We start from the raw sequence: 13802 nt of genomic DNA on the forward strand, positions 1-13802 counted from the left end.
TATTTTGAAATGTGCTGTATAAGAATTAGTGTTTTTACCTGTGTGAGGGTACATGTATACACTGCTGATTTGAAAGATAACTGACCTGTGTGCCATTTCGGTTGTCGGTGCTGCATACTCTTAAGGAGTTGAGATGGTTTTAGGAATGCTTAAAGGTGTAATACTGTTAATTGTGTATGCTTTGATGGGGCATACTTTATTTGAAAAAAATGTTTAATTTATTTATTTTATTTTATTCTATTCAACATCCAAACTGCGCAAGTGAAAATAACAGGATGGACAATAATATTGAATAATAAAATAATATACATATTAATTGTTATAATTATTAAATTCAACAACTGAAAAGTTTGTACACAAATGTTGTGAGCCTTATGCTCTCTTTTTGAAATGGCAGGGGCACCAAGATTTTTATATTCAGTAAATGGCACCTGTAATAAGGAAATTTTAAATTTCTATTGGAACAGTTCAATGGGCACCAATGCATAACTAGGGGCATGGATCAATTGCCTGTGTGAAGTATTAGGATTGATATTGGAGCATTTTCAGAAGGGGCATCAAGGCAATGATCTGGGCAATGGAGGCATTTACCTCTACTGTGAAGTATCATGCCTTTGGATGCCCTTGTATTAATAATAAATAATAACATGCGTTTATATAGCGCTTAATACGAGGCAAACTACTGCATTAAATGCATATTATAGTCTACATGTTTAAACAAATATTTTATTTTATCTTGCTTTGTAAATACTATAAAAATGTTTCATGGATCTACAGATGCTGAGAGTACAATTAATTTCTTGAAGTCAGAAAATAAAATATTGAAATTCCTAACATTTATAATTCTGTTATCATAATAATTTTTCGCCGTTCTTGATCCATTTGCTGCAAAGGCAACGTGTCCCTTTATTGTCGAGTCCGAGTCGGAGTCGTGCCGACGTGACTCGAGTCACGTCGGCACCGAAATGATGGTCTTGAGTCGTACAGAATTCCAATATACATGTACAAGGTAAACAAAACTGCAGCTAATAGAAAACTGAAATATCTATATATTTGAGATCATTCTTTGTTGGCTGTTTAATAACGCAATTTCTATACCAAGGCTCAGGGCCAAATTACACAGAGCTGCTAAGCACAAAAATTTGCTTAGCATGAAATTTCTTCCTCGATAAAAACAGGATTACCAATCAAATTGCCATTTAATGCGCATGCTTGTTACTGGTATTTAGCTGTTTGCTTATCCTGAAAATCACGTGGAAATTTGGTTGGGATTCCTATTTTTATTTCATGCTAAGCAAATTTGTTGTGCTTAGGAGCTCTATGAAATTGGCCCTGATGTTCTCATGGGTTTTTGGTTGCATTCTCCCTAGCGCTTTTGTATCCTTTGGGAAAAGTCTGTAATATAAATACGTGTTTATTATACACCAACCGTGACACAACAATGAAGATTAAAACGGGTTCGCACAACTTCCACATCGATACCTATTTCCACAAGGCATATCACATCAAAGCGTATAACCCCGTTGTCCAACCCCGTTTTCCAGATTTCAAGGGCGGGGCACCCCTTAACACTTAGGCCTGTGTAGTTATCGTGGTGATACTTCAGCAATAATTTGTTGACGGTTAAAACAAATGCCATAAAAAATGCTTTACCTTTAAAAGCAGTGGACACTATTGGTAATTACTCAAAATAATGATCATCATTAAACCTTTCTTGATTACGAGTAATGGGGAGAGGTTGATATCAAACATTGTGAGAAACAGCTCTCTCTGAAGTGACGTAGTTTTCGAGAAAGAAGTAATTTTCCACGAATTTGATTTCGAGACCTAAAGTTCAGAAATTTGAGGTCTCGAAATCAAGCATCAGAAAGCACACAACTTCGTGTGACAAGTTTTTTTTTTTTTTTCATTATTATCTCGCAACTTCGACGACCGATTGAGCTGAAATTTTCACAGGTTTGTTATTTTATGCATAGGCCTATGATGAGATACACCAACTGCGAAGACAATAAATTACCAATAGTGTCCACTGTCTTTAAGGGGTCCTTGGCGCTTAAAAGGGTTTACCAAGAAACCAATTTGCTTTGTTGGAGGGCAGATCGGTGTGTTTTTGGTGTCCTTCGAGGACTGCGTGTTCAACTACCAATACCACAATAACCGAGGATTTCAGCAGGCATTTAGGGCGCCAGCAGGGGTTTCTTTTCGGTGGACGTATCGAAGTGGAAGATGTGCAAACTGTGGTGAGCAGGTGAGCGGTCACTTCACAAATACTCATTGTTGCGTCACGGTTGGTGTCTTCTAGTCGGTATAGAATTTACCACTTTTACATTTTTTTATTTTGGAACTCGGCCGGTGGAGGTTTATAACATTTGAGTTGAAGTTTTCATCGGGTTTCAGCATTTAACAAGACCTGTTTTTTTTATACCGGTAAGTTTATTTCATAGTTCTTAACATAACTCTTATAACATATAGTTCGTAAAGCCGTTGGACACTTTCGGTACACAATATTATCCAAGGCCCACACTTCGTGTATCACAACTAATATATAACATAACAAACCTGTGAACATTTAGGCTCAATCGGTCATCGGAGTCAGGAGAAATAACGGGAAAACCCACCCTTGTTTCCGCACGTTTCGCCGTGTCATGACATGTGTTTAAAATAAATCCGTTATTCTCGATATCCAGAATTGATATTGTTGAAAAAAAAATCAAAAAGTAAAGTATTTCATGGAATAATATTTCAAGAGAAGTCTTTCACCATTACCTTCTTTAAACCATGTAAGTTATTTTGTAATTCTGTGAACTTTTAATTTGTTTCTGTTCCGAAAGTGTCCAATGGCTTAAGGCAATGTACACTTTTGGTAATTGTCAAAGACCAGTGTTCTCACTTGGTGTATCCCATCATGAGCTTAAAATAACAAGCCTGTGAAGATTTGGGCTCAGTCGGTCATCGAAGTTGCGAGTAAATGATGAAAGAAAAAACACCCTTGTTGGAGGAATTTGTGTGAAGTCTTTTATTATTTTAGTGAGAAATTACCCCTTTCTCGAAAACAACGTTACTTCAGAGGGAGTCGTTTCCCACAATGTTTATACTATCAACAGCTCTACAATGCTCGTTACCAAGTCAGCCTTTAAAGGCAGTGGACACTATTGGTAATTACTCAAAATTAGCATAAAACTTTTCTTGGTGACGAGTAATGGGGAGAGGTTGGTGGTATCAAACATTGTGAGAAACGGCTCCCTCTGAAGTGCCATAGTTTTCGAGACAGAAGTAATTTTTCACGAATTTGATTTCGAGACCTCAGATTTAGAACTTGAGGTCTCGAAATCAACCATCTAAACGCACACAACTTCGTGTGACAAGGGTGTTTTTTTCTTTCATTATATCTCGCAACTTCGATGACCGATTGAGCTCAAATTTTCACAGGTTTGTTATTTTATGCATATGTTGAGATACACCAACTGTGCAGGCTAGTCTTTGACAATTACCAATAGTGTCCACTGCCTTTAAGTAAATTTGTTTTGTGTAATTACCAAACGTGTGTCTTCCCGTTAACATAACTTCAATAGCTGTATTTTATGTGAACGTCATTGTCTTTGAATCGTAGCCGAATCTTGGATTTTTTACTATTGCTGTCCAATGCACTGGACACTATTGGCATACAAGTTTATACTTGGTAGCGAGTAATGAAGAGCTGTTGATTAGTTTAAAACATTGTGGGAAATGGCTCCCTCTGAAGTTACGTATATTTTTGAGACGGGTAATTTCTCACTCAAATGTAAAGACTTCACATGCCTGAAGCCCTTTTGGGCATCTGAAAGCATACAAATTAAGGTGCAACATGTGTGTTTTTCCTATATTATTCTCTTGCAGCTTCGTTTACCAAATCGATGATGAGTCAAAATGTTCACAATCTGAATTGTTATTGTATGCAACGGTTGGGATACACACTGAGTGAGAATCTTTAACAATACCAAAGGTGTCCAGTGCCTTTAATTATTAGCTCAAGGTTTTCATATTCGGTGTGAGACATGATTTTGTCCTAAACCTATAGCAGCTGATTGTTGGTAACTATAATATCGGTCTTATTTCTTAACAACCAATCCGGAACTCACGGTTTCTCGAGCTTCCAAAAGTAAAAACTATTTCATTCACTTCTTTTATTAATTACATGAAACAGAGAACCACAATGGTAAAATATTATTTCAGGCAAAAAACAAACAAACCATCAAACAAACAAACAAACAAAAACCACCCTTTTCCAGTTTAGTGTAGTGTATGAGCAAGTTTGCTATCGAATTGTTTCACGGTTTATGTCAAGTTTAAAAAAAAAAAAATCACCAGTAGAATATTTGAACTTGGCTTTTATATGAGATTTGCTTGTTCTATTTGCGAAATATGCATGGTAAGACCTATACTCTCGTAAAAAGATGTGGATGACGATTGAAAAAGTAGAAAAGAAAAACTATGCAACACCTGTCGATTGTATGACCTCAGAGGGGTGCCACTTGGAGGCAGATGAAAAGCCAGGTGTCGCGTAGCGTACACAATGCGAAACGTTGCCTTATTTGTATGAATAGATCTAATTCTTGGAAAACTATAAAGTAAACAGTGTTAAACAAAATAATCTGACTGTTTTCTCAATATTCTTGAAATGACTTTCTTAAAGGCAGTGGACACTATTGGTAATTGTCAAAGACTAGCCTTTCACAGTTGGTGTATCTCAACATAAGCATAAAATAACAAACCTGTGAAAATTTGAGCTCAATCAGTCATCGAACTTGCGATATAATAGTGAAAGAAAAAAACACCCTTGTAACACAAAGTTGTGTGCGTTTAGATGGTTGATTTCGAGACCTCAAGTTCTCAATTTGAGGTCTCGAAATCAAATTTGCGGAAAATTTCGTCTTTCTCTAAAGCTATGGCACTTCAGAGGGAGCTGTTTCTCACAATGGTTTATACCATCAACCTCTCCCCATTACTCGTCACCAAGTAAGGTTTTATGCCAATAATTATTTTGAGTAATTACAAATAGTGTCCACTGCCTTTAAGGGATTAGTAATTGGAACATAGTTTATTTATTGTAGATATATCCATGAAACTATGGTTTTGAGAAGCTGCATGTCAACTGAAATCTGGAGCGGTAATTTCCACGCTGAATATTCTGTTAGTGGAATACAATATCTGAGAAGCATTACAGCGGTAACGAAGCCAACTTGGTCTTTTTTTTTCATGTCAAATTGTTCCCAAGTCAACTCGGTCTGGAGCCAACTCGGCCCGAATTCAACCTTATCCGAAGTCTAGGTATAGAGCTAACTCGCGAACAAAATTAATAAAATATTGGCGGGCAAGTAAAATTTGCTATATCGTACCGATGTTTTATTGGAATGTTTGATTATACAATGTACAAACATAATCTTATAAATTAAATTAGAATGATCTATCTGTGAGACATCTTTCATAACTTCTGTTATTCCGAAAACAAGAGATAACCGTTCCACCAAACTAATTAATACACAAAATATAAAACAATAATGATTATATTAAATGATGTTAATAAAGCTAGCCATAATGTTTTTGCAAAATATATTCTGTCGTTCACGTTCACGTTCACGTTCACGTGTTAATAGACCGATCCATTAAGCTCCACCCATATTGCGTATTGACCAATCACAACGCAACGAAGGTCCGACACTAAGGTCCGACATGCGTGCGCGTATGCTTGTCAATACATATTTTATGCTCTATGGCAGAAAGGCATTGGGCGGAGCGGAGTGGGCGGAGCCTACTGGATCGGTCTAAAAGACCTTTATTCACGTAACGTGTAGTTAAACCGATCCCTTCTGGTGAGCGTGAACGTTAAAAAATGTGTTGTTTCTAGGTGACGTCACCACCTTGGGCTTATTGCATGTTCACGTATGACGTCTGCACGTACGGAAATGACATGGAAAAAAAATGGAACTTCACGTTTACTATGCTTAAAACGTTAGATTTTCTGTTTCCGTGAAAATGTTCAGTGTTATTAACGCAGTAGCGTGAAGGCAATTTAAAGGAACACGTTGCCTTGGATCGGACGAGTTGGTCTTTAAAATGCCGCCCGTTTTGTTGTAAATTGCACATGGTTGGAAAGATGTTTTAAAAGTAGAATACAATGATCCACACAAATTTGCCTCGAAACTGCGTGGTTTTCATTTTACTTTGCGAACTTAAACGGTCGGCCATTTATGGGAGTCAAAAATTTGACTCCCATAAATGGCCGACCGTGTTCGTCGACGAGGTAAAGGGAAAACCGTGCAATTTCGAGGCGTGTTTGTGTGGATCATTGTATTCTACTTTTAAAACATCTTTTCAACCATATGCATTTTTATCAAACGGTTACAAACGCTTTTCAAGGACAAACTCGACCGAAGCTAATAGAGGCTGGGCCTCTAGGGAACAGGTTTGTTCTCGCGTGTTGGAATGTGAACATTGGGTTTTCCCATGGAGCAATAAACTAGTTTATTGCTCCATGGTTTTCCGCTGTTCCGAAAGAAAAGAACCCAGATGGTTTACAGGTTAGGGTTGGATGGCATGTTACGGGTTAGGAGTTAGGGTTAAAATACACTTTGGGTATCGGAACAGAGGGGTGTCGGAACATGTTAGGTCTACGGTTATACCTGCTAGAAGGAATTTTACAAAAAATAAACGTTCAACATTGGAATAATTGTTTCTTGCAGTCTGACTAATTGATTGGTTCAAGACTGCACCACAAGAGCCAGCCGGATTTAAGATGAAATTGTTACTGTTAGTCCTCGTTGCTGTGTTGCTTCTTGTACCCGACACTGGTAAGTCATTGAGTCTTATCTATTTTCTCCCTCCATGAGTCTTACTAGTGTTCATAGGTTTTGGAGGTACGTCGGCCGGTCGACCACGTCAGAGCCAATGAACAGCCCTCCCTGGGTAGCTCCACCCACAATTACACATAATAATTATGTACATTCACGACAAACGTTCCTTTATTGTGAGCCATTAGCATGGTGAATATTCATGCATCGGCCTCTGTGATGACGAAAAACTGGTAAGCTTACCCGAGCTATTTGAAGGCAACTGAATAGATGCGCTTTTGACAAATAACACAAAGAGTCGCCTCTATTAAAAACGCACCACTGATGAGACCATTAAGTCTTTATTGCTTCATATAGTCCAGTGCAGGACTGTCTCCACTCATCCGTTGGCTGTTTTTGGAACTCTTTGTTTCACCATGGAGGTTTATTTCTACCTCCATGGTTTCACTCGGTATGTCACAAGCACACATTATATTCATTCGCCTTTGAATAGCGCGGGTAAGCATATTACCAGGGCCCAATTTCATAGAGCTGCTAAGCACAAAAAATTGCTTAGCATGAAATTTCTTCCTTGATAAAAACAGGATTACCAACCAAATGTCCATTTGTTGCATATGTCCAAGTGTTGCATATTGCTTGTTACTGGTATTCAACTGTTGTTTGCTTATCCTGAAAATCACGTGGAAATTTGGTTGGTAATCCTGTTTTTATCAAGGAAGCAATTTCATGCTAAGCAAATTTTTATGCTAAGCAGCTCTATGAAATTGGGCCCAGGTGTTTCGTCGTCGCAGAGGCAGATGTATGAATATTCACCTTGTAAATTACTTACAATAAAGGAACCTTGTGCAACGTTCGTCATGTATGTTAATTGTGGGTGGAGCTACCCAGGGAGAGCTGTTCATTGGCTCTGACGTGGTCGACCGACCGACGTACCTCCAAAACCTATGAACACTAGTAAGTAAAGTAAATCCCTATACAGCTCACGTAGGAAGCCACACTTGGATGGTATGCTGGTGACGTCGTTGGTCGACGGTGCAAGGTGCGAAGAGAAACAAAAGAAAAAGAACGGAACAGTTTTATTTGAAGCAGGGAGGTAGTATGGAAACTGTTTATGAACAAAATCGGTACAGTGTGCCATGTGACATTGCTCTGGGTTAATCTTGAGTTAGTGATGTGTGTAGATTTTGCTTTTTTGCGTAGAATAATAGTTGCGGGTACAATTAACCATGGTAAAATCCCTTTGAGGAGGAGCGTTGGCTCGGAAAATGAGTCGGTGTGGTCTCAACGTTTCGAACAGTATACTCTGCTCGTCTTCAGGAGAGCTCCACTCGTCTTGAGCAGTTGTAGCCTACAGCTGAGCTATTACTTTTTGTTTTTTACTGATTTAAATGGATTATTTTCTTCAGGGGCGTGGCTTAGACGAAGAAGAAGGAGGCGGCCAGCTGTCTCATCGGCCTCCATCGCCCGCTTCTCTAAGCTAGGTATGTCAGCAGAGTGCCAGTATTGTAGTCGAGACCTCCTAAATAGCGTAACTAGTTTGTGCGTCTATTATAAAAATGTATTGTTCTTTTTCATAGATAGGTTTCATTATCTGTACACAAATTCGGGGGCTCCATCCAACAATGATGCTTTAAGAAGACCCCCCCCCCCCTCCCCAACACACACACACACACAAAGGCGCTGGACACCTTTGGTTTTTGTCAAAGACCTGGGGTCGATTACACAAAGAGTTAGGACTAGCCTAACTTAGGACTGGTCCTATAGGAGATATACAAATTGCATGGATAGTCCTAATAGGACGAGTAACTGGTCCTAACTCGAGATAAGACTTGTCCTAACTCTTTGTGAAATCCACCCCAGGGCCCAATTTCATGGCTCTGCTTCCGCCGAATTCTGCGCTTACGATCACGATTCCCTGCTTACGTGCAAGCGCCGAATTTCTGCGCTACCTTGTAAGCGTAGAATGCCTAGTGTAACATGGAGTACGCACGCGCAGAATTCGCCGCTAACCCGTGAAATACGCTTGCCGTAAGCACAGAATTACCTACTTCGGTAGGCGCCGATTCTGTGCTTACGGTTAAAGCAGAGCCATGAAATTGGGCCCCGTATTCTCATTTGGTGTATTTCCAGAAATATTTTGCTTAAAATAACAAATCTGTGAAAATTTGAACTCAATTGTTCATCGAAGTGGCGAGAGAGGACAATATAAGAAAAACACCTTTGTCGCACCAAGTTGTGTGCTTTCAGATGCTTGAATTTGAGACCTCAGCTGATAACAGTGCAATATTTTTTTTATAACTATCTTTTTATATAAATTACATAATATTCAGAGTCAATGGCCGAAGGCGTTGTCAGCCCTGATGGAAAACTGACTGTTGACCAGCCTAAAAAGACAACGAATAACAAGATCGATACTAGTCCTGCTGGTTATTTTGCAGTTCTGCAAAATGTTGTGGGTAAGTGAATATTAAAGCCAGATTACGGGAAACATTTCAAATCCTGTAGTTGCTGGTGTCCCAGGGAATTCTAGTGTCTCCGCCCGGGAAATTCGGCCACCCATTATGGGAAATTAACATGTGGGCTGGATGAGGATGATTCAAATGAGGGCGCTATCAGAAGAAGTTTTGCCGTACGGGGTGTGGGGGGGGGGGGGGACTGAACCTCTGGGTACAGAATCTCCTGCCACACCGACCAGCACAAAATACAGTAACGAACGCGATCAAATTAATTGTCATTCAACCGTTTATTTGACGTGGCTCTATTGATGAAACTGTAGATTTTGAATACACTCAACTGTAGATTCGTAAACATTTTGCAGTAATCGAAATTTTGGGCAATGATTATGACGTCATCAGGGGACGAAAAAGTTGGCACTCAAAAAGTATTGCGAAGTGGTAATGTCTCGATCACTGAAAATTTGCTCAGGGGACCCTATGAATTGATCAATCTGCACACAGTCAAAACGCACTAATTTCAAGAGTCACTATGAAATCCAAAATGGCTGCTTTCCCCTGCCCTGCCCGAACGAATGTACACTTACTGGTAGATTCGTTACAAACTAAAAAGTGAAATAGTTCAACCATGGAGGAATAATACACATGTATTATTCCTCCATGGTTCAACTAATTGAAAATAACCGTCTTTCCAAATTGAAAGATTACTGATTGATGTGCAACAAAACACTGTCTGAAAACATGTTACCTTTCAATTGGAAGGTTTTCGGTAGCACCATGTCACTATGATGATCTCTATATGAGTTGGGGTGTTCTGAAAAGAACCGTTGGTTTCAACTCGACGTTTTGTATGATTTTTTTAAATTTCATTTATTTGCTTTAAATCTTCGGACATAATTCTTTGTTGGCAGGGGCCGTCCAGGGTAAGGCAATATTGTTAAAAACTGTCATTAAAGCGATGTGCCCTCCCAGACCCCTCCAACAAAAAACATACATGTTTATAAAAATACAGAAAATAAAAGCATGAATTTTAATGTAGGTAATAACATATAAAAGTACAAAACGCCACATTAAATTAAAGTCATTAAACACCGAGCTGGCACAAACATTAAGGCAAGATAATGACAATAGACCAAAACTGAACGCTGGTAGATAAAACAAAATATCACCCATTACATTATTAAGAAACAAACCAAGCAAAGTATATACCTGTACAACAAATATGGGACGAATGTCAAAATAGAGCGACATTATAAGAACAAAAACACTATATAGCAGATGTGGAAGATTGGCAATAACAGATTAACCATAAGAACTAAAATGGTATGCTCTGAAGGCGATCCAGAAGATGATCAGAGCGTTGAAACCAACGGTTCTTTTCAGAACCTCCCGAACTCATTTAGAGATTATCATTATGCCATGGTGTTACCGAAAACCTTTCTATATCGGGTTGCCACAATGCAGAGTTTCAAATCCTATCTTTCAATATTATTCAACAACACTCAAAACCCAGATTTTTAACTAACTTTTGCAGAAGGCTATCGTGAGTCAAAGATGCATGTCAACGACGGTGGTTTGGACGTCAATGTGGATCTTCTGCCTGAAGAGTAAAACAAAAATCCAGCCCCCAATTTCATAAAGCTGTTAAAGGCACTGGACAATTTTGGTAATTACTCAAAATAATTGTTAGCATCAAACCTTATTTGGTAACAAGCAACTACCTGTTGATAGTATAAAACATTGTGAGAAACGGCTCCCTCTGGATCGAATATCGTAGTTTTTGCAAAAGAAGTAACTTCTCAGTAAAATATTTGAATTAAATTCGAGACCTCAACTGAGGTATCGAATTCAAACATCTGAAAGCGCACAACTTGTGCAACTATAGGGTGTTTTTTCTTCCGTTACTCTCTCGCAACTTCGGTGACCAATCTTGAGACCAAATTTTCACAGGATTGTTATTGTTATCATTTTGTTCAGATACACCAAGTGAGAAGACTGGTCTATGAAAATTACCAAAGGTGTCCATCAGTGCCTTTAAGCAAAAAATACTGCTTGACAAATTTCTTTGCTAATCAAAAAATGAGTAGAAAAGTTAAAGTTTCGGAGGGTGAAACTTGAGTCGGTTGATCTTTTAAATGCTAAGCAGACCGATCTTGTTGCTCTCCGTAAAGCTAAGATGGAGGGTGTTCTAATTAGGTCTAAGACTCGTTGGATGGAGGGTGGTGAAAAACCCTCAAAGTACTTTTTAAATTTGGAGAAGCGTAACTTCGTCAACAAAGCGATGAAATGTGTTATTAATGACGCTAATTGTAAACTTACTAGTTCCAATGACATTTTACAGGAGGCTAGGAATTTCTACCAAAAACTTTATTCTACTCGGAGAGTTGATGATAATATTGATTTAAACTCTATTTTTGCTGCGGCTGACAAGAGTATTCTTTCTGACAACATGCGTGATAGCATTGAGGGGCCCCTGTCCCATGAAGAACTAATGCGAGTGTTAAAAAGGGCGAAAGGGGGGAAGTCCCCAGGCTCAGACGGTTTTAGTTTTGAATTTTATAATTTTTTTGCTCCCGACCTTTCATGGTACCTTTTACGTTCATTAAATGGTGCCTATGTTTCAGGTCAACTTTCGGTCACTTAGAAATACGGGATTATTACTCTCCTGCCAAAAGGGACATCTTGATAGAACACTCGCATCTTAATTTTCCTTTTTTACCTTTCAACCTTGAAGTCCTTTTAAGGGACAAAAAGGGGTCACAAAGAATCTATCATGTTCTAGTCCTATCTAAACAGGTCAAAAGGAAATTTATTGACAAGTGGAACGTCAAACTTAATACCAACCTCGATTCTTCGAAGTGGTCTTTGATTTTTAACATTCCCTACTCATGTACTGTGGACACTAAACTAAGATGGTTTCAATTTAGATTAATCCATCGGATCCTGGGCACTAATTCATTTTTGTTTAAAATCAATAAGACCGACACTAATCTCTGTACATTCTGCAAAAAAAGAAGAAGAGACCATTTTCCATCTTTTCTGTTCCTGCACCCATACTATTTCTTTTTGGTCCTCAGTGTTTTCATGGATAAAAGAACAGACTAATTTCTCCCTTGCAATGGATAACGAAGTCTTTCTTTTTGGTAATACCAAAAATAGCAATGTGGTTAACTTGATCCTGTTGATATGTAGATTTCATGTGTATACAATGAAAATGATCGGGAAACGCCCATCACTTTTAGTTTTAAAACGAGAGGTGAAAAAGTACTATTCAATGGAAAATTTTCGTTTTTTACTAATGGAGTAAACGTCAAGTTTTATCAGAAATGGGACTCATTTTTGATCTTAGGCCTAGGTTAACTTGCTTTTATTGTTAATGGTATTGTATATTGTATTTGTCATGTAAGAACTGTTTGTAAGAATATTGAGACAAGAGACAGTGGAAAATAAATGAGAATCTCTGGGATTATATTTTAAAAAAAAAAATTTAAAAAAATGAGTAGGACATGCAGTCGCAACAATGTAAACTTAATCTAATTGTGGATGGTATAATTATCTGTTTTTGTAATAAGCAATACTTTTCTGTGCTCAGCGAGTTTTTGTGCTTAGCAGGCTATAAGACATGTAAGCAAGTAGACCTCTCGCGTAGTTAATTTGTGCTGCACTGTGTGTGAAAGGAAAACGTGTTGCACCAAGACTACACGCGAACGGAGCCGGAAACTGTCGGAAATAGGCGTCTCGGTCATCTGTGCAATTTCGAGGCATATTAGTGTGAATCATTGTATTCTACTTTTAAAACATCTTCCTAACATATGCATTTCATAACAGACGGTTCCAAACGTTTTGGTAGACCAACTCGCCCTTTATAGGGCAACGTGCCCCTTTAATGTGCATTTCCCCGCCCTGTTTTGCACGCGGGACCACAATTTAGCTACAATTTTGACGGCGAGTGGGCACTGCTATACGGCTTGTTTGCTAGTTAGGGACCTCTTACACGAGAACGGGCTTGAATCAAGTCTAAGCACGACTTACTCGTAACATGTCATGCCCCAAGAAATTAATTAATTATGGATTGGGGACTAAGATTGTACATGTGTATACGTACTTGTTTTTATTAGTCTTTGTTGCATTATAAGTTAAAATGTTGTTGTTGCTGTTGTTGTAACCCTTCCCCAGGGTACGGGGCTTGTTCGTATTTTGGAAATAAAATTCAATACAATGCAAGTAATTGTTTTTGTGGTGGATTTTCTTTTTTGTTTTACGGAAGTGTAATAATAAAGACATCGTTTAAAAGGCTATTTTGCCACGGGTGTATTCGCCCAGACGGATCAGTAGAGTGGTACCTGGATATTTCCGGAGTTATGATCAATAAATCATAACAGCAAATCTTTGAAATTGTTACATGTCAGGGAAGTAAATAATTATAACTCATACCAGGCGCGGATCCAGGAGGGGAGGCAAAAATAAAATTAAAAAAAGGAGGGGAAAAAAAGAGAGAGAGAAAAAGGCGGGGAGGAGGGGG

General features: G+C 38.5%; 1 protein-coding gene across 1 annotated transcript; it reads left to right on the top strand.

The window, feature by feature from the left end:
• Positions 1-1431: 1431 nt before the first annotated feature.
• Positions 1432-10933, top strand: LOC117303586. The gene is made up of 6 exons (XM_033787788.1): positions 1432-1677; positions 2099-2427; positions 6720-6827; positions 8234-8308; positions 9158-9283; positions 10815-10933. Exons 3-6 carry the CDS (start codon positions 6773-6775, stop codon positions 10889-10891), a joined length of 333 nt encoding a protein of 110 aa, XP_033643679.1. The 5' UTR covers positions 1432-1677; positions 2099-2427; positions 6720-6772; the 3' UTR covers positions 10892-10933.
• The last annotated feature ends 2869 nt before the right edge of the window (positions 10934-13802 follow it).

The sequence above is a fragment of the Asterias rubens genome, chromosome 20 (assembly GCF_902459465.1).
Source record: "Asterias rubens chromosome 20, eAstRub1.3, whole genome shotgun sequence".
In the NCBI taxonomy this organism is placed as follows: Eukaryota; Metazoa; Echinodermata; class Asteroidea; order Forcipulatida; family Asteriidae; genus Asterias; species Asterias rubens.

Bases quoted from the DNA above. Each gene is read 5' to 3' on its own strand.
- LOC117303586 (XM_033787788.1), top strand. From the start codon at position 6,773: ATGAAATTGTTACTGTTAGTCCTCGTTGCTGTGTTGCTTCTTGTACCC. The intron at 8,309-9,157 runs GTATGTCAGCAG...CATAATATTCAG, and splicing joins CGCCCGCTTCTCTAAGCTAG to AGTCAATGGCCGAAGGCGTT. The intron at 9,284-10,814 runs GTAAGTGAATAT...TAACTTTTGCAG, and splicing joins AGTTCTGCAAAATGTTGTGG to AAGGCTATCGTGAGTCAAAG.